The sequence below is a fragment of the Pieris brassicae genome, chromosome 6 (assembly GCF_905147105.1).
Source record: "Pieris brassicae chromosome 6, ilPieBrab1.1, whole genome shotgun sequence".
Taxonomy (NCBI): Eukaryota; Metazoa; Arthropoda; class Insecta; order Lepidoptera; family Pieridae; genus Pieris; species Pieris brassicae.
The window spans coordinates 21,228,910-21,250,510 of NC_059670.1; the positions used below are offsets into that span (position 1 = coordinate 21,228,910).

The 21,601-nt window shown below is 33.0% G+C and overlaps 1 protein-coding gene and 1 non-coding gene across 9 annotated transcripts in view; both read left to right on the forward strand.

Annotated features, from left to right (window-relative positions):
- LOC123710728 (twitchin) overlaps nucleotides 1-21,601 on the forward strand; it is a 110,971-nt gene that overhangs the window by 29,088 nt on the left and 60,282 nt on the right. For 6 of the 8 annotated variants that reach the window (XM_045662865.1, XM_045662866.1, XM_045662867.1 and 3 more), the window contains 30 exons: nucleotides 105-246; nucleotides 1,250-1,486; nucleotides 1,705-1,841; nucleotides 3,831-3,908; nucleotides 4,835-4,960; nucleotides 5,053-5,482; nucleotides 5,695-5,800; nucleotides 6,026-6,186; nucleotides 6,464-6,602; nucleotides 7,030-7,244; nucleotides 7,541-7,872; nucleotides 8,110-8,293; nucleotides 8,521-8,645; nucleotides 8,854-9,031; nucleotides 9,215-9,339; nucleotides 9,666-9,692; nucleotides 11,437-11,596; nucleotides 12,083-12,216; nucleotides 12,631-12,802; nucleotides 13,608-13,759; nucleotides 14,057-14,207; nucleotides 14,620-14,728; nucleotides 16,331-16,527; nucleotides 16,786-16,927; nucleotides 17,147-17,295; nucleotides 17,532-17,689; nucleotides 18,461-18,602; nucleotides 19,115-19,254; nucleotides 20,566-20,800; nucleotides 21,372-21,578. In XM_045662865.1, the coding sequence (XP_045518821.1) occupies nucleotides 105-246; nucleotides 1,250-1,486; nucleotides 1,705-1,841; nucleotides 3,831-3,908; nucleotides 4,835-4,960; nucleotides 5,053-5,482; nucleotides 5,695-5,800; nucleotides 6,026-6,186; nucleotides 6,464-6,602; nucleotides 7,030-7,244; nucleotides 7,541-7,872; nucleotides 8,110-8,293; nucleotides 8,521-8,645; nucleotides 8,854-9,031; nucleotides 9,215-9,339; nucleotides 9,666-9,692; nucleotides 11,437-11,596; nucleotides 12,083-12,216; nucleotides 12,631-12,802; nucleotides 13,608-13,759; nucleotides 14,057-14,207; nucleotides 14,620-14,728; nucleotides 16,331-16,527; nucleotides 16,786-16,927; nucleotides 17,147-17,295; nucleotides 17,532-17,689; nucleotides 18,461-18,602; nucleotides 19,115-19,254; nucleotides 20,566-20,800; nucleotides 21,372-21,578 (4,990 nt within the window). Of the gene's footprint in view, nucleotides 1-104; nucleotides 247-1,249; nucleotides 1,487-1,704; nucleotides 1,842-2,238; nucleotides 2,352-2,741; nucleotides 2,826-3,830; nucleotides 3,909-4,834; nucleotides 4,961-5,052; nucleotides 5,483-5,694; nucleotides 5,801-6,025; nucleotides 6,187-6,463; nucleotides 6,603-7,029; nucleotides 7,245-7,540; nucleotides 7,873-8,109; nucleotides 8,294-8,520; nucleotides 8,646-8,853; nucleotides 9,032-9,214; nucleotides 9,340-9,665; nucleotides 9,693-11,436; nucleotides 11,597-12,082; nucleotides 12,217-12,630; nucleotides 12,803-13,607; nucleotides 13,760-14,056; nucleotides 14,208-14,619; nucleotides 14,729-16,330; nucleotides 16,528-16,785; nucleotides 16,928-17,146; nucleotides 17,296-17,531; nucleotides 17,690-18,460; nucleotides 18,603-19,114; nucleotides 19,255-20,565; nucleotides 20,801-21,371; nucleotides 21,579-21,601 lie in introns of those variants that run through there. The other 2 variants (XM_045662872.1, XM_045662871.1) reach the window with 2 other exon arrangements.
- Nucleotides 15,530-15,691, forward strand: LOC123711506. Its single transcript, XR_006753967.1, has one exon. It is a non-coding gene; the product is annotated as a U1 spliceosomal RNA (small nuclear RNA).

The following is a 21,601-nucleotide window of genomic DNA, read 5'->3' on the forward strand; positions in this document are numbered from 1 at the left end:
GTATTGTAAAAATCTTTATGTACATAGATCACTGATTGCCATTAAATGTCAATAACATCGAAATCTTTAGCGACTACATATATTCACATTGATATCTGATATAGCGAAGAAAATCCGGTGATTCACGAAGACCATCGATCCAGGACTTGGAGGACTTAATTAACAAGCCTTCAACACCTCTTAAGCCTTCTGGAAATGACGGCCCTCCAATTGTCGAGGCCCAAGAGAACTACAGTGCCGTTGAAGGTACATATTATTTTTTCTTTAATTAAAAATGAGTGTAAGTTTTATTATCCAGAACAAATATAACGAGCATTATTTGAAATATGTGATACTATACTTACCATGGTGATTAAATACTAAAAATATAATTAACCAAAGCAGATCTACGACGTCTAAGGCTTTACTTAAAACTACAATAATTATAATTTCATTTGATTTATTACAAGCACATGTTTACTTTTGAATCAAATATGATTAATCTAGTCTAGTCTTACAAAATAATTGACAAAATACTTGCTTAATATTTAAGCAAATATAATTTTTAAGACAGGTGTTGCAATATTTAATAAAATTACTAATATTCTATTTTTACAAGTATCGATACAGGTAACCAAAGAGCTGTGCCAAATTCCAAGTCGATAACAGAGTAATTACTGAAATAAACAAGCGTGAATGATAGATATATTATATATAAGTCGGCGATATATTAATTCTAATACATTCTGAGACGTTAACACCTATTACGCTGCTACTTATAATGTAGTTTGTCTATTGATACTCTGAATGTTAGAGATTTCATATATCTATATCGAGACAAGATTTTCTTGTATCTGTACGAAACAATCTACCTTTTTACAGTGCCACATTCTTTTCTTAGTTGGTAAGAGCGTCGCTGTCATGGAAATTTGTATTGCCAGTAAATAAAAATTAACCATTATAAGGCGAATAATTTGAAATCATGCAGGCTAACTTAATAACTTATTATAGGTTTTGTTACTTGTACTATTACTATTATATCTTTTAAGATAGCTATTAAGACAGATATATTACTTTTATATATCCAATATTTTCTGCTTTACCCCATTTTAGGCTCGATTTTTTTATACTATAGTCCATATACTAAAACGTATCTCGTCTTTACAAGATTTATGTTTGATTGACATTCTATTTAGGTTTTCAAGAAATTAAGGTATCTTGGTAATTTGTCGTTTACATATTTTCTTATGTGAATATTTCTTTAACACAGACCAAACTGGATACATCCAGGTGTCGGTGGAAGGTAATCCACCACCAACATTCAAATTCTACAAAGGTGTCACTGAGATTATCGAAGGTGGTCGCTTCAAATTCGTCACAGATGGTGACGCGGGTCTCGTTACGTTATGTATGAGAAAGGTTAAACCTAATGATGAAGGTACATACAAGGTGGTTGTTAGCAACATCAATGGCGAAGACTCGGCTGAAACCCAGCTTTATGTCTCAGGTGAGATATCCATCATATCAATGAATTAAAAGATGATATAGCTAAAGTTAATATTGATTACAAAGCAACATTATTTAAAATGACAGCCATATATCCTCACATCTGTTTTGTTCTTTTTCTAAACCAATCAGGCTAAAATCTAATCTTTCTGCTATTTTATGTCCATATCTACGAATTAGAAATGCTAAATTTTAAATTTATAATTAATATTTAAACAGACGCCAGTGGCATGGACTTCCGTGCTATGTTAAAGAAACGGAAATACAAAAAATGGGACGAAAACAAAGGTGATCCAAACTGGGGTGATTTGAAGGAGGTTGAAAAACCTCTACCTGCTCTAAAAAAGGTTGAAAAGGTAAGAATAATATTTTAATTGATATTGTAATTGAAGATGGTGATATAAATAAATATAAACTACATAACAAATAAACTAAAACACGAGCATAAAATCGAAATGATTTCAATCATTTGGATTGTATTTGAAAACATTTCGAATTTATGTTTAATTAAAAAAATTAAATAATAAAAATATAGACAGCTCCATCGGGCAATTACTTTGATATAAATTATTAAGGCAAAATTGAATTGTTATAAAAGTATTCACGTTTAATACACTATGTATTAATATAACTCTCAGTCCCACTCCACTTATTTATATACCTATATACATATATATTATTGTGACTAATTATCGTAATTCATAAAATCAACGAGAACGCCGCATGCATCATTGTATATTGGTTCTTAGGGATTAGAAACTGGATATTTTGAAGAAGAAGGAAATATTGTGGTTGTGTCAGAAGGTCGAGAGATGCTTAGATTTCCGGCACAGCGCAGAAACTCCTCAAACTGGTCCTGGTTTAAGGTCATCAGTTATGTAAAATTCGTCATTTCATTCCACTTTTCACACTAAAGAACACGAACGGTAAAGAGCTACCACGTGTTTTGTTTTCGTACACTGCTTCAAATTAAATACTTTTAGCTGAGAACTTTTTGGTATAGTACAAACTATGACAATGTCATACGATTGTTATTGTGAATTCTTTGCGTGTTGTGAATTTTTTCTTGCGAAAATAATGGCTGGATTATTTAGAAAGATAACCGCCGCGTTCTACGTAAGTAAAGTAAAGAAAATCTATTATGAACATACGACAATATATTCGACAGACACATAGCTTTCATTAACATAGCTTACGTCATAAAGAACTATACAGTTTAAATGGAACAAAATGTATAAACTAACTATAAATTCTAGGGTATATATCAAATTCGGAGACGAATGTCTCTACCTGAAATAATACCCGATTGGCCTGACTTGATGGAGGCTGTCAAAACGAAGGTTCGATAAAAAGGAGGTTTAAACAAGAAAGATAAAATTTTAGAAGTTCTATTCTATTGAAATCCAAAGCCATCTAAACTCCACATAAGATCTTGGAGCGAAGAAACAAAATTTCAATAGGACAGAAACTCTTATTTAAATAATGGAATGAGATGAATTAAATAAATTTTTAACTAAACCTATCCTTGAAAATTGTTATCATCAAACTAAAACAAGACAAAAATATAACATAGAGAGAATCTTTTTTTTAAATTTGATGATATAATTTTCAAGCGATTTAAACAAAATGCATAAACTGAATTTTAAATAACTCGCACACGGTTTTGTATCACCTCTTCACTTTTCTTCTTTAACGTTTCCAGGTTGAGAGTGGAATGAAACTGATGAACATTCACTCTTTTCGGTCTTATCTTCCTCTCTTTCAGGTTGTGACATCAGTTTGAGGAGCTTTTGTCAAATCTTGATTCATTTGTGTCATTAGTACGACCAACGCTTACGACTTTATTTATTAAAGTGTAATAAAATCTCCCAATTTGACTGAAACATGACACACCACGAGCTGATTCTGATGTTGACTTATTACTGGTATTACGTAGAGTATTTGTAAATTGGAAGGTGATATAACACTTTATTCATTCGGTTATTAGGTTCCTATTTGATAGTACACCTAAAGGTGCTTCTGAGGACGGGATGGAGGGATAAACTTGTTTACACTTGGACAGTTATACATCAGAATTAGCACTAGAATAGTATGGTGGCGTTATTTTACTGCATTTCTATAAACTTCTCTGTTAATGCTCCAGCATCTGAGACGGTACTTGATCTGATTCATTCGGTGTATGCAGATTTTGGAATTTTAAAAATGTAATTGAAAAGCACTATTTAAAAGCAATCACACTACAATACACGTCACGCCATTTACACCTAGTGTACTACTAAGATAATTTAATTTCAAGTACGTTAATTGTAAAGAAAGTTCAGTAAGGTTCTCTGAATGTGTTGTAGAGACCCTCTAGTAGAAGACAGTCCTTGGCGGACCTGATTCCGGATTGGCCGGTGCTGCACTCGTTCAAAAGAAACGAGGTTTGACACCGCGTTTAACGTCGTTAGATGACACAATGCATCTTGAACTGTGACACAATGCACCACACGAAACGCACAAAAATGTTCACTTTCACATCTCAATCTCGATATGTCCGGGACTATTATAAATTAAATACTTGTGCTGATATCGAATAATTTACCTCCGAGTATCAATTAATTATATTGGAAATAGAATGAATGATAGTTTGAGGCCAGCGCACGCGTCAGCTTCTTGGACTTGGGTTTAATCTTAGTCTATTAAATCAGACTTTCATTTAATTAATTGTAATTGAAATTAAAGTACAATTGACATTGGTACATTAATTGTAACTGATATCAACTGATGTATCAGAGTACGTTAGATGTCAGCACAAGGGTGATTTACCCGGACTGTATGATGGCGCACATACACCTAGTTCAATATAAAGAGAGCACAGCTATTGAACCCTTATTATCTTTACTCTGTAAATGTCAGCTCTTTTGCACTTTCGAAATCTATAGTAGCACAACGCACTGAACATGGCACAGTGATATTTAAATGTATCAAGATATCTGCACTTAAAACTGTGAACCTATCACTTTTCTTATACAAAATTTGGTTCATAATTTTTTGCACATTCTTCGAATTGAAAGAAATTCCAATTTCTGTACAGTCGCATGCAATTTGATTTGATGAGTGATAAAAATAAATAAAAGAAATCTAATTGGCCTTGGTTATCTCATCAAGTCAAGTGTTTACTCTATTTGACATGCATTGGGTTTATACACTTTCCGTACTGAGTGATCGTACACACATTTCCAGCATTCTAAGAGCAAAGGGGTCAATGGTGGACAGCACCTAGCTTTTGTCTGAAGAGCACCTTGTTGTATGCACCGTTAAACAACAGTTAATATTCGGTCATTTTATTATTTACCGCATGTTTCAGAAACAAGAGTCCTTCTTGAAGCCACTTGTAGACCAAAATGCTAAGGAGGGCAAGGACAAAAAGGTTACCTTCGAGGCGATCTTTTCGAAGCCAAATTCTAAACCGAAGTGGTTCTTCCGTAAGGATGTAAGTTATAATATATTAAAGATAACACCATCTATATAAAATAAATTTATTTCTAAATATCCATTATATATATACAATGTGTTTATCATCAGGAACTTTTCCCTGGCTCGAAGTATAAGATGACAAATGAACAGGATTCGTACAAGCTGATTATTTTCAACCCAAAAGTGGAAGATACTGGAAAAATTACAATTGAAATCGGTGGTGTATCTTGCACTGCTTTCCTGCAAGTGGAAGAGCCAGATCCTACATATAACTTCACGAAGCATTTGAAGAAAACTTTGACAGGATATACGAAGCATGAGGTGGTCCTGGAGTGTACTATTTCAAGCAGTCTTGCTATTGTATCTTGGTGGAAAGGAGAAGAAAAGATCGAAGATAGTGATGATGTTACCATATCAAAGGATTTGTCAGGTGTTTGTAAGTTGATCATAAAGAAAGCTAAATTGGAAGATGCAGCCAAGTACTCTTGTCGGATTGAGAAGCAGAATGATAAGACTGAGTGTGATTTGAAGATTGTAGGTGAGTTAGGATTTTACTTGTATGTTTATGCTTATTTAGTAGTTAATTTTACACTAGCGTAATAGGGAGTACGTTGATAATACGCATCCAATAACATCTACTAGTAGTTTTATCTACTGAATATTTAAAAAACTATGTACCTACATTTGAAATTTTGAAGATATTGTGTATCGTTATTATTTCCCAAACATAAAATTACAAATGTGTTTCAGAATACCAATATAAATTCACCAAGGTCCTGAAGTCACAACAAGCTGTTGAAAAAGACACTATAACATTACTGTGTGAGCTGGACGATGCTGCTGGTGATGTTAAATGGTACTTGACTTTTCTTAGTATACAGCTAGTGTAAAAGTAGAATTATATTCACTTACTGACAAATCTGTTTTTGATGCCAAATTAAGCATTTCCAATTCGGGATTTACTAATAAATTAAGACAATACAAAATATAGGCAAGATGTGTCCTATGTATTGGACGTCATAGAAGCGATACATTTTTTGATAATCAATAACGTAAAAATAATAATATTTTATTAATCTAGGTTCAAGAACGACCAGCCTCTAAAGGTAGACAAACGTGTATCCATAGTAAAGGAAGGTCGCAAGCGTAAGGTCGTAATCAAAGATGCTAAAGTAACGGATGCAGGCCACTTCAAGTGTGTCAGCAACGCTGATGAGACTACTTGCGAATTGATAATCAATTGTGAGTATAGATAGAATATGTTCTTAAATGCGCGAGTCCGCTATAATTAACATATGTAGAAAATTTTATTTGCTTTTTATATATTAGTGATGTCCCTTTCATGATGATGGCAGAACTATTCTTCCTCTTAGAAGAAGGTTACCTAGTCTAGGTAGGTTTTGTATAAACGTTTATTTTTGCTTGCTAATTAAAGCAAAAATATACGTCATTTTATTAATTTTCACCAATACAGAAGCCTTTTGTAAGAAGTTGAGATATATGTGTCGATATCTTCCAGACTCTAATCGCTTCAACAAGAAGTTGAAGGATACAGAAGGAATTGAAAGGGAAAAGGTGGTTCTCGAAGTGGAACTCCAGGATCAGACTGCGGAAGCCGTTTGGTCTTTCAATGGAGAGCCCATTGTTCCCAATGAGAGGTTAGTTTACTATTGTTATTATCAAATAAAACTTCTCTCTTGTAGGAATGTAAACGCGTATTTTTAACATAATGTCGACATTGATTGTTTTACAAACCTGCTTTTAGTATGTCGCTGATCACCATATCTTTCAAAACAATGCACAATCGCTATTATATTCGTAAAAAAACTTTGATTTTAATCAGATATCGTTATGTTGTAATAGTTTATGGTAAGACATGGCATTTTCCGTTTGTATTTTTTTATCTATCTGCCTTCAAGGCTCTTGAAACAAAGACGGCATGGCATATCTGTAACAGTCTTAGGCTTGCAACTTCCACATTTTTTGTAGTGTTTCTTTAGTATGTATTTTTAAATAAGGTGTGATTCGTATAAAATAGCATAGAAAATCTACTTGACATTTAGATTACACATTTATTCTACATAGGATTGAAATCAAAAACCTGGGTGGCGGTAAGCACCAGCTGATCTTTAACAAGTTGGAAATGGAAGATGATGGTGAGATACTCTGTGAATCTGGCAAACTTCAATCATCATGTAAGCTGACTGTGAAGAAGGGAGAGTCCAAGCCAATGATTGAGTGTCCCGATGAATTCCACGGTACTGCTGGACATCCTTTCGTTATCGAGGTGCCTTATAAAAGTAAGTAAAAACTACTATATGTTATTTTTACCACAAAGAGCCCAACGAAGAGCGTATTAAGTCCCGCAACACACTACCAAGGCGGGGGGTACAGTAATCTTTGCGTTTTTCTGTGGAATGGAATTAAACCTTTTGATTTAACTCTGTTATAACGTAAACCGTAAATAGTTATAGTTTAATCGTAACAATAATCTCAATACTTATCTAATAATTATTTAGAAAACACTCAATACATAAATCCTACTTTTTTAATAATTTTATTCAGATTGGATCATATAATTATACCTTCTTTTCAGTAACCGGCAACAGACAAACACAAATCGAAGCGAAACTTATCAAGGACGGTAAAATCCTACCTAACAAAGAAATCGAAGCCGTGGTTGAACAAGAGAAGGTTCTATTCAAGATCAAAAAGCCAGTCAGAGAGGCATCTGGAAAGTACCAGATCAAACTATCGAATGCTCAGGGTGAAGACTCAAAGGACGTCACCATTAGCATGCAGAGTGAACCAACAGCGCCTCAGAATGTGGAAGTCAGCGAGATCTTCCAGACGTCGTGTGTGGTCACGTGGAAGACGCCTCAAGATGACGGTGGTTCACCGATCATCAAATATATCATTGAACGACAGGTAAGGTTTGATAAATTCTGTGCTTAAGTACACTTTAAAACAAAACATTACAATTTATAATATATAATATAATATTGTTACAACAGCTTTTACACAAATGATTTGTCATAGTCAACTTTTAGCAACGCTATCATAATCGTAAGATAAAAATTTGGTTCACATCATTACTATTAATTATAATAATTTCCTTAAAATGTAGTCATACTTGCATAAATAAGAGGTTTATATGTCTTCCAGGATCTGTCTCTAAAAGCGGCGTGGGACAACGTTGGTGAAGTTGCTCAAGGAGAACCAACCAAATACAAAGTGGAAGACCTTATTCCCAAAAAGACTTACAAGTTTAGAATACGTGCGGTTAACAAGATTGGTTCTAGTGAACCAGGACTCTTCGCCAAACCAGTTTTAGCTAAGGATCCTTGGGGTAAGATATTGATATGCGATATGACATGCAATTTGATTAAATTTCGATGTGAAATCTTCATGAATAGACTATTTCAGTTAAAAATTTAAGCATGATAAAACATATTCAACGAAGTCATAGCAGTTTTTTGTATAAATACTTGCACAGAATTAACTATACATACTTTGAGGCGTAGGAAGCCTCATATACAATACTTTATATTTTATACTAATAATGTCTTTTATTAGATGAACCATCCAAACCGAAAGGAGTGGAACTCACGGATTGGGACAAAGACCACGCAGACCTCAAGTGGGAGAAACCAGACAATGATGGGGGCTCCACCATCACTGGTTACCAAGTGGAATATAAGGTAAATTGTGTATGGTGTGATGTTTTGTTCGAAATCAAAGAGAAAAGTTCTTAGCAACACGTTAAATGAAAAAGACATAATTGAATATAAAATCATCAAAATTTTATTTATGTGCGTGCACTGACAAGTAAATTCAAGAGTCATTAATCAAAATAGCACAATGCATCAGAGGGAAAATAATTTAGTGACCAATTTAATACAATTTTAGGAGAAATTCGGCAAAGACTGGGTGAAGGGTGTGGAAGTATCTGGTGATACACTGAAAGCAACTCAGGATGGACTAAAAGAGGGATGTACCTATGAGTTCAGGGTTCGCGCCATTAACAAGGCCGGTCCTGGTGAACCTAGTGACAGCACTAAGCCTATCATCGCTAAGTGCAGATTTGGTAAGATTCTAGCAGCTAGCATATTCTTTATAACAGACTTAAACTATTAGCTTACTTACAAAAACGAAATATTTCTCCTTTAAGACTGTTAAGAATTTAAGATATATATATTAGAATAATTCATTTTAAATTACTTCTATCGGCTTAAACTTACTGCCACAATTAATAAAAAAAATTTTACAGTGAAACCATACATTATTGGCGAGGGTCTACAGAGTATGATTATCAAGAAGGGTCAGGTTATCTCGTTTGACATCAAGTATGGTGGTGAACCAGAACCTGAAGTAAAATGGATGAAGGGTGAAGAGGTAATTACTTTTAATAATTATTTTAAAATGGAAAATATATTCAAAATAGACAATGGAGTTGAAAAATATTGCATTCGTATGAAGTAACATCCTCGTAAGTAGAACTACGGTTACTACAAAAAGATGAATTATCATCAGGAAAGTCAGAAATTACTACTACATATATCTATAGACAGCTGAAGCACATTTGTATGTAGCTACGTTTTTACTGTAATTTTAAACCTATTATGAAAACGTGGCCCCAGAATATACCCTTGTATAAGAACATTCCCTGTTTATAATTTTCCAAAATCCTTTATTAATTTAATTATTTTGTCCAACAAAAGAGACGCGGAAAGCCGTTCACGGAGAAGGTTAGATGGGTGATAATAAATGTTGTCATAATGTTCTAAACTATACTCATTCTCTTTTACACTTCGATGTGGCTAACACAACACTTTTTGTACGTTTTTTTATGTTTAACTGAATTCGGAGTGATGACTATGCTTGAAAGAATCCTTGACACTTTCATTTTCTAAAACAAACGAACAATTAAGAAATTTACATTTTTGTAGAAACTAGTTTGCCGGATAACATAAATTGGATTTGATTACGATGTTAAATTAAATGATTTTTGGATAGCTGACTTTATATCGATGTAGATGCGTAACATAAATAGTACCTAGGTACTTTTCACAATAGTAATACTAAATAATTTTAGATATAGTGTATGGCCAACTATAATCCTTAATCCAAAGTAACAAACAATCCCCATTATATAAAACTATACTTCTGTAAATTATTTTAAAGCAGTCTAACTTTAAGTTATCACTTAAAACCCCCCTTATGGCGAATTCAGTCAAACATAGGCACTTTATCGCTATGGACGTGATAAACAGCTTTAGATGTTAAACTTAAGATGCACTGTTACTACCGAATCATGATTAAGGTTCAAGAATCTTGATTTACACAAATTATTTATTTAATAATAATTATTTTAGTAAATCCCTTAAAATTTAATTAGACCGAAATAAAAATAACTTTATCTTCTATAATTTCGAGTTATTTACGGAGTTCGTGGAAAGAGTCTCTATATTGGCATATTATGTAAAATAAGTAATAATGCATCTTAATGATTGGAAAAGTGAAATAAATGAGTAAAGATATACTCAATCTTCAAGAATCACTCAGACTGTCAAATTTTAACAACTTATACTCACTTAACACTCGATGTTGTGGTTTATACTTCGACGGACTTTCATTTGTAATAATTAACGTGAATACATTTAGTTGATGAAGAAACAAATTTAGACAAGAAACATTTTGGGTCGAATAGGGAATGCAATCCCGATCTCGCGAGATCCCGTGTAATTTTTCGGGATCAATCCCGAAACATAATATGACGAGATCCCGTTCGAGATTGACGGGATTGGGCTGCAATGGTCAGCGGTTCTACACACATCCGCTCGGGACGCTTCACGCGACATTCCACATTATATAGAGTACATTGCAATGGACATTAGATGCCGGTTAGCAGATAGCACTCTTGAGACACTTTAGAAGATACTCTTTTTTTAGAAGTTACTTTCAAAATCACCAATTTTAATCTCCTTGAGCTATACCTACTTTTGTTTTGATTATCTTCATGTAATTAAAATTGTTAGTTGTTTAGTTAGTAATATTAAAGGATAAAGGCTTTTGTTTTCTTTCAAATAATATTTTATTTACATATATACACTATCACAAACATGCAGTTTTCATCGTATTCAGTCATGTGAAATATTTTTCCCGAAGACTTCGGGATCTCGCCGGATTGATATTTCTAATCCCGCGGGATCTCGAGTCGGGATTGCATTCCCTAGCACCAACACACAAAAAACTGAAATTGAAATTATTCGTAGCAACACTAATTATCATAGGAAAGTTCTAACACTGTCATAACAGTTATTACGCAAAAATGTTGTATCTTTCGGACACCAATGTGTCTCATCAATATCTTCACGTACCCTTCACAATTTTCACGAATGTCATTTTTTTTAAATGTAAATGTATTCACGTTTGATCTATGTTGTCATAACACACATTTTGTTTCCATGCTCTCATTATTAAATTATTCAGGAAATTAACGATGATGGCGAACGTATCACCATTGATAAGTACGAGAGGAACACGGTTCTCACCGTAAGGAAGACAACGCGACCGGATAGTGGAAAATACAAGCTGGTGTTGACCAACTCATCTGGTACCTGCGAAAGTATTGGAGACGTCGTGGTACTTGGTGAGTATATTTACGCTGTGCATTAACGAGTCAAGAAAGTTAAGCATTTTTCAATAAAGATTTTCTTAGTAAGCACCGGAATAAAATCTTGACATGTAATTTTTATAATAAAACAGATGTTATAGTGGAGGAATACAGGTATACAGTAAAAACGTAGTTAGTCGTAACCCTGTTAATGTTGAGAATGTGTACTACGATCTAAGCTACGAAGGTCATTAGAATCCGATCTGATGTAGCATCGTAGCTTCTCGCGCAGGTTCTGTTAGAAAATTTTCGCTTGGATACGGCCTTGTTGTTAGATCTAATTAGAAGAAGAGAAAGAGAAGAGAAACAAACACTGTTTCGAGTAGGCACATAAAACCACTCATCTTAGCTGCTTTGTTACAGCTATTAAAACTTAATAAAAATAAATATTAAGTTTAAACCTGCTATAGATAAAAAAACATGGAAGCTTATAACACGTTTTCATTTAATATTTTGTTATAGATAAACCCAACAAGCCTAACGGTCCGATCGAAATTACGGAAATCCGCGCGGAGAAGGCGACAGTCAAATGGCAGAAACCGGATGACTGGAAGGGATCCGATATCACTGGCTACACGCTGGAGAAACTCGATATGGTGAGTGAATTAACTAGAAAATACCCTAAGATAAAAAAGGTCGGTACCGCTTTCTATCGTGTCTGATTCTATTAGTAAAGTTTTATATACTATACAACGTGCTAATAAGATTACAAATGCATTAGCTATTCCGCTTCCCCTTCATGATATTTTATTTTGTCTTCACACATAAGTGTATCACATAATAGCGCGAAGAGAATGCTCCAAGCGTGTATAAAGCTTTATTACTAATTTTCTAGATTGTAGGTATAACATAAATATCTAGAGAATTACTACAGATAATTATTAGAATAGATTCATATAAAAAAATACTATTTATTTTTATGTGTATGTAAAACACAGTGTATGATAATGTATCACGCTCTTTAATAATGTCAATAATATATTCCTACTTACAAAATACAATTTTCTCAGGATACCGGAAACTGGATCCCGTGCGGCGAGACTGGTCCAGAACCGACTCAGTTTACCGTCACAGGTCTTACCCCCAACCACAAGTACAAGTTCAGAGTTCGAGCTGTCAACAAGGAAGGGGAGTCTGAACCATTGGAGACTGATGGATTCATCGTTGCGAAGAATCCATATGGTATGTTGATTTTAAATCACCTAGATCAATTAAAGTAATTTCCTATTCTTTGTTGTCATCCCGTACAGTTCACGTTCTCAATAAAAAACATGGTTTAAAAGAACAGAAACTCTTGTCGTCGTTTGTGCCTCTTCATTACTGGAGGTTGGCCGTCAGTTTCACAACTTTTTCCAACAGAAACTAGCAGTTAAATTTTAGGAACAATGGATAAAGTTTTACCATTAACTTACGAATAAATACAATCAAAACATTCACTAAACGACGATAAATATTCCTATATTATAATAATTGAATTGTTTTCTATTTTAAATTGATGTCCATTGACAAATAAAAACTTTGAACAGTTATTGTTTAATAAATATTTTTTTGTCATTTGTCAGTGCTCAGTAATCCCGCGACCGTAAATAAGACTTGGCTTAAAGGTCTCGTTACCAGGCCATAAAATTATTAAAAAAAAAAAGTAATCCCGCGAAAATTAAGAATTTAAAAAATGTTCAAGATTTTTGAACATTTTTTAAATTGTTACAACCGAATCATTAGTGAAATTTTGATTCTATTTAAATAACTGCGAATTTTTTATTCGTTATAATTAGTACCATCCACTGATTTGCAGTGTCAAGAAATTTATTTTGATAAATGAATCGTTTTATGCCGACTTTATGTACTTAAATGTGAGTACTGTAATTTAGTAATTTCGGGGATTAAAATATTTCAAAGATCAAAACAAACAAAATAATGGAATTCGATAAAATGTATATAACTTAAATGTTAGATAAAAGGCATAATTATTTTTTACTTGTTTCAGATCCTCCAAAGGCTCCAGGAAAGCCAACAATCATTGATTATGATAATATGTCTGTGACCCTACAATGGGAGCCACCAACTGACAATGGTGGTCGCGCGGTGATGGGTTATGTGATTGAGATGAAGGACAAGTTCTCACCAGATTGGATAGAGGTATGACTTAATTGATGTCCAAATGATTTACATACTTTTATGATTCTTCCTTGTCTCTTAACTGTGTTATGCATACTACAAGTGGTATATTACTAAAAAAATTATATTGTATTGCAATAACAGCTTCAGGTTTTATTTTCAGATAGGTAATGGTCTTTATTTTTATTTTCATCAAAAATTAATATTACTTCTTATTGCCCTTGAAAAAAATCTGTCTATGTTTCAATATTACATATATATTTAATCACAGTTTCTATAGGTTACAATCAATAATTCAGTTTTCAATACTTTATTCAGGTTATTAAAACAACAGACACCAAGACAGAGGCGAAGGTGGAAGGTCTTAAAGAGAAGATGATCTACCAGTTCCGAGTAAAAGCATATAATAAGGCTGGTGTTGGTGAGGCTTCTGAGCCCACCGCAAACCACCTTTGCAAGCATAGAAACTGTAAGATTTTTTTTATTTGATATAAAAACAGAATAGTAAGTAGATCCGATAGCCATACACCTTTTACTTGGTAATTTGTTGGTGCCATTGTTTACCTATTATTTAAATATATAATACTGTTTAAAAATGGTTACCAACAGATTTATGTACTATTTTAATAACATTTCTTAGTAATTTATTGGAGATATTTTTTACCCACATACCTACCTGCTATAAACTGATATGCTCTAAACGATTAACTATTGTTCAGTGCCATACATCTTATTTATTGTAGCAGATAATGTAACCAACAAATTATATAAAAAGGTTTTCACTGTCTCTTGAGAAATAACATTAAATTGTTTTGTTTAAAACATTGTTAGCATATATAAGTGCATGTTAATGTTTATTATATTTTATGAATGCTTTACAGTGAAACCTCGCATTGAGCGCAGTACCTTCAAGTCTGTGATAATCAAGGCTGGACGTACACACAAGTGGTCAGTGGATGTTATTGGTGAACCTCCACCAGAAAAGACCTGGTATGTAACTGCTTAACTGCTTATGATTCTAAATTATTGAATATTTTTTACAGTCTGTCTACTGTGTCTTTAATTAGTTATTGTGACATTTGGAGGTTTTAAACAATTAACTGCAAAAAATCTGTAAAATATTTAAATTTACAGTAAATCAAGTCGATGAAAGACTTTTATAATTAACCTTACTTTTACTTACAGTTTGTTAAGATACAAACATAGTTATATTTTATTATGTATTGTAACTGACCTGTGCTTGTTAGGTTATGTTATGTGAAAGAGGTTATTGTATGAATATTAAAAGTATATTTTATGAAGTAATGCAATGATAATCACTAAATTTTAGGTCCACTATTTCTTAACTCTCTTATTTTTTACTATTGTATAACAGCTCATATTTATGTTGCATTTCATATATTGATGTGTTAAATCTTTTTAGTTAACACAGTTTAACTATATTATTATTATTAAGTCATTATTGCTGACACTCAGTATAATATATATATATATATATATATAAACACTTATTCCAGTTACATAAACTTAATCAAACATGAGACGGTTTCGGTACTCTGCGTGGTTTTAGTATAAGTTATTAATAAATAAAAAACAATTCTGTCGCCATCTAGTAAAGACATGAGTAAAAGCAATGATTATTCTCACAAAGGGACACACTACACTTCTCGGAATTAAAGTTATCGATAAGCAACCACTAGAGGGCGCTCTTTACTAGTAAAGGAAACCTTAAACGCGGTAGTGATTGTATCTTGCACAGACATATAAGCTTTGGGCGAAGCTCCGGAAAGCATACTTACCTGGCGTAGGGGCTACCGTGATCAATAAGGCGGTTCCCCCAGAGCGAGACTCTTCCATTGCACTGCGGTTGAGTTGACCTCTGCGATTATCCCTAATGTGGATAACTCGGACGCGTAATTTTTGGTAGTGGGGACTGCGTACGCGCCGTCCCCCCATTAAATCTGTCAGTAGTCCATTCAATGTATAGTGAAACATTGTAACTTATGTTCCATATTAATCATTTCCTTTATTCTGATTACTTAAGTTGTAATTCCCATGCTTACAAAAAACTTAAAACATACTTCTCATATGGAGAAATATAAAAAAAAAACATGTGAAACAACTTCAGTTTGTTTTCGATATACAGATGCTGGAGTTCGGCGTACAGGTCTAGGCATCCTCTTATATAGCATATATAACTGCAAATTAATGCATATAGCATTATGCATATGAATAAACCTGTTGGTTAATTAAAACTTACCGCACAAAAGAAGGCGCACTACTCTTATGCCCTCTCTAAATATCAATCTCGTTACGAAGAAAACTGTGCTGCTACCGAACACATACATTATATTACTAATATTAGCCATTAAGTTTTAAACACTGTATCTGCTAGTATATTTAGCTTAAGATTTAAATTATATATCTCTTAAGTATTTGTTTGTTCACGGCTAGGTGATCTACCAATAGGTATCACTAAAACATAATATTCATTAAGATATATGGTCTTCAATACAGTGTTTAGCCTTAATCATTTATTCGCGGAAACTGTGAAGCTAATTTAATAATAAAAGAATATCATTTATTTTCTAGGTCTTGGCGTGAAAACATCAAGCTGGTAAACACAGAACGTATAAAGATAGAGAATCAAGATTACCATACAGATTTTACAATCGTGAATGCTGTGAGACGAGACACTGGCCAATATACCTTGAGAATTGAGAACTGCAATGGTTTTGATCAAGAGACAGTTGAACTTACAGTACTGGGCAAGCCCAGCTCGCCTAAAGGTATTTTATTTTAAATGTAACATCAGGCTAAAGGCCAAAAGGCTCACCTGATGTTATGTGATACTGCCGCCTATGGAAACTGACAATGTCAGAAGGTTCGCAAGTGCGTTGTCGGCCTTTTAAGAATTTAACTTTAATTCTTTAGCAGCCAGAATGTTGTCTTATGTATTTTATTTTATTTTCGACATAAAATTTTGTAATAAATAAAATAATTGCTACCGTGAAATTGGACATTATATTTTTTTTATTATCTGCCAGGTCCTCTCGAAGTATCAGACATACACGCAGAAGGCTGCAAGGTTAAGTGGGAGAAACCAGAAGATGACGGTGGTTCTCCCGTCAAAGAGTATGAGTTGGAGAAAATGGATCTTGCCACAGGAAAATGGGTGCGCGTGGGCAGGTACGGATATTTTCTTTTTACTATTCAACAATTACAATTTTCACGATTTTGTAGTCGTATTACTACTTGTTTTAATAAAAAAATACATATAGCGAGTAGTCTAAAATATAAGAATCTTATTTGTGCCTTTAACAATTGTAAAGAAATCGGCTATTTTTTAGATAATTAAAAATATATATATATATATACGTTCATATATCATATCATTTTATTCTCTAGGGTTGCTGGTGACAAGAAACCATTGGAAATGGAGGTGACAGGTCTCGAACCAGGTCACCAGTACAAGTTCAGAGTGACAGCTGTCAATGATGAGGGAGACTCGGAGCCTTTGGAGACTGAAAAGGCCATACTCGCTAAGAATCCGTTTGGTGAGTTTCAATAAATATACAGATACCGGTAAACTTCTTGAGCATTAAACAAGGGAGTGGGGGTAAGTTTGCGCATCGTACACAGCGCGGGACACAAACGTCAACTGATTTACCAATCACGTGATCGACACGTCATAACTAAGTATGTATTAAGTATTGTTAAAGTCTTCCGTTACCTTATTATATGGATTCAAATTATTAATTCATATATATACAAACTCGTATTTACAATCCAGATGTGGCCGAAAAGCCAGGCAACGTGGAGGTGGCAGATCACGACAACCAAAGTGCGGAGATCAAATGGGAGCCTCCCAAAAATGACGGAGGTGCGCCCATTCAGAAGTATATCATACAAAAGAGGCCCAAGGGCGGAGACTGGGAGAACGCCGCTGAGGTATTATTCGTTTTTATTTATTTTTTATTCACTTCATTGCATTAACAGTACCAAGATGTTTAACTTTTAAAGAAGTCCAAAATGTTTTCTTTCTTGAAAAACTGTCGTAGTACCAAAATCAGCGTGGTCCAAGATCAAAGCTATGACCCATATGTCATCTGTGAGTTCTGTCAATACTAATAGGCTTGATTGATTAGTATATAGTCGTTCTTTTATATGGACTTTGATTAAATTTTTTACAAGTTTTAATACATAAAAGTATTACAAGTTTTAATATATAAAAGTATTACAAGTATTAATATATAAAAGTATTACAAGTTTTAATATATAAAAGTATTACAAGTTTTAATATATAAAAGTATTACAAGTATTAATATATAAAAGTATTACAAGTTTTAATATATAAAAGTATTACAAGTATTAATATATAAAAGTATTACAAGTTTTAATGTATAAAAGTATTACAAGTTTTAATATATATAAGTATTACAAGTATTAATATATAAAAGTATTACAAGTATTAATATATAAAAGTATTACAAGTATTAATATATAAAAGTATTACAAGTTTTAATATATAAAAGTATTACAAGTATTAATATATAAAAGTATTACAAGTTTTAATGTATAAAAGTATTACAAGTTTTAATATATATAAGTATTACAAGTATTAATATATAAAAGTATTACAAGTATTAATATATAAAAGTATTACAAGTATTAATATATAAAAGTATTACAAGTTTTCATATGTAAATGGTAATGCCGTAGGTGCCTGGCAGCGCAACAAGTGGCAAAGTCGATGGTTTACCTGAAGGAAGCGAGTACGAGTTCCGCGTGATCGCAGTTAACAAGGCAGGACCTTCGGAGGCCTCTGAACCCACCAAGATGACTACCATTAGACATAAATCGTGTATGTATTATTTTCTTGTCTATGGTTAGTTAATGAGCCTAGTCTCAGGTTTCTATTCATAAAGAGACATTGACTATAGGACAGGTCAAACACAGAAATGTGTTTCGTTTATATTTTATAAAATTATTGTAAGTATTCAGTTTAGAATTATAGGTCGCTATTTATTTTTTTCTACTTTTAATTTGATTATTATCATTGTTATAATAATATAATTTCGTGGGATATACGAGATTTTCAAATCACACACATTAATCACGTTTAACCAATAAATAATTAGTAAATTGTCTTTGTTAGTATATAATGCACTAGGTATATATTTTTGAGTTTAAAATTTGTAAATATTATCTTATAAAAGATGTGAAACGTCATTAAATTATTTATTAAATAATATAATATCTATGCCACGAAAATTTTGGTGGTAAGGGTAAATATTTTTGGGCAAATCGCAAGATTTGTTTTTTAACATCAACTTGTATTTTTCCGGATTGATGATTATTTATATAATATTTCAGTGAAACCACGCATCGACCGAACCAACTTGAAGGCGGTAGCGGTGCGCGCAGGCAAGCCGATATTCTTCGACGTCAACGTCAGAGGAGAACCTGCGCCCAAGGTGCAGTGGTTCCAGAAGTGGAAGGACGTCGAGAAAGAGGTCAGTTCTTCGAACGTGATCAGCTGATCGTGTTTAATCTACTTCTAGAAATTCTGCCTATTTCTTTGAGATAACAAACTTAATAAATATGTTTTGTTTATTTAATATTGGTAATATTCAATGTGATGTGATAAATATAACTAATTATACCCTTTAATTATATATTTAGAAGTTTTGTTATTACGCACACATTATAACTATAATTATTACCTGATTATTTATTTATTTATTGTATAAGTGTTCATAATTTAAAGAAAGTTGATGTGGTGGAAACACAAACTGTGCACAGTTTTTCTATCCACCAGGACGTCGAACATAATTAAATCATTAACACACATATATATATATACTAAAGCCAGTGACATATAAACTGTAAATTTATAACAATCAAACCATTCAAACGATTTAAAATTGCACGTAAAACGTCATAAACAAATCTAAACACTGACGCGCCATAGTTAGCCGATGCTAGAAACCTGTTCTTGTCGAGAATTCTCATTCACATATAGGATGAGTTCCTATATTCCAATATATTTTAATGACGTATATAGCATAATTTTTGTTATGCATAATTTATAATTGTTTGACTTATGTAGTATTTTTTTTAATTTAAATTTAATATTGTTTCTTGTTATATTAGTAAGAAGTGAAGATATTTTTAATAATTAGCCTGTCTTGGCAAATAGGATATTCACGAAGACACGGGTAATATACAAGACAAGGAATTAAATACTATGACACTATCTAGTCGATATATTCTTGGAACCATGTCGTATGTTCAAAAAAATATTAACGATTTTAAAACAAATGGTGACTTTCACCAGTATAATACGCGAAATAGAACTAATTTGAGTGTACGACCAATCAGGCTCCGGAAGTTAAACCACTCCTTATATGGAAATTGTATTCGTATTTACAACAATCTCCCAAGGGAAATTAGAGATTTATCACTAAATAAATTCAAAGCCCTCGTTAAACGTAAATTAATAAATAAAGTTTTTTTATAAATTTGACGAATACTTAAATGATCCTAATCCTTGGGATTGATTTGCTAAAGTTCAAACAATTTGTATGACTCAAAACTTAGCGATTACAAAGAGTGGCAGAGAGTTCCTTGCCAGTTCCTCTTGGCCGCTCTACGCCCTTGACTTGAGAACTGGTAGTAAATGTAAATTTGGAATCAATGTAACTTCTTTTCAGATGTTCATCAGTTTATAATGAAAATTTTGCATAAATTTTACCTTTTAGCTGATTTGTATTGATATAAATATGTTTCGGTCATAATATTAACGCGAATATCATTATTCACAGGTCACAGAAAACGTTATCAATGTGGATTACAACACGAAACTGGACATCAAGGATTCGGTCCGTGCTATGACCGGGACGTACCGTATTCTAGCGACGAACGAACACGGAAAGGATGAGGCTGAAGTGGAAATCACTGTCCTCTCCTCACCGAGCAAACCTGGCGGTCCACTCAAGGTCACGGATGTTACGAAGAATGGCTGCAAGTTGGCCTGGAAGAAGCCGGAAGATGATGGCGGTAAGTAGAAACAGCTTTTGATGTTCGCGTTTGGAATATTATGTTATCAATAATTAATATAATATACAGTTTGTGAGTTTGTGAGATTTTCTTAAGTAAATGTTATTTTGTTTAAAATTATACTACGTTATTCTTAATCAGTATATCAGATTTAGTTATAGGGGGGAACAATTAAACTATTATGTAGATATTTAATAAAGCTTAAATTATTCACATGGATAATCTTAACTTTGAAATAATATTTTTAAATAATAAGAAATACATATCTACTGTTCAATGAAACATAATAATAATAATAAAAAAAGCAAAACAAAAACAACAAATACAATTTTATTAAGGAATAAGGTACCTTGTGTGTTGTGGTTGTAACTTGGCTCTGGCGCAGCATTATGTTCCACAGCGCTGGTCATTCTGCCAGAGACCACAACAATAATGGGTGGCTTCAGATAGCTACTATGTTATATTGTTACAATATAACATAGTCAATATAACATAGACAATCTCATTTAGCTTTATGAGATTCTTTCAGCCAGCTAATTTTTAACTTATTAAAATTCATGTTTATTCACAGGTAAACCCGTGACAGGTTACGTAGTAGAGAAATTGAACAAGGCGACTGGCCGTTGGGTTCCAGTTGGAAAGACCGATGACACAGAGATGGAGATCAAGGGATTACAGGAAGGAGAAGAATATGAGTTCAGGGTTAAGGCTGTTAATGATGAAGGAGAGTCGGAACCGCTTAAGACTGACCACTCTATCGTTGCTAAGAATCCTTATGGTGAGTTGTAAATATGTCCGTTA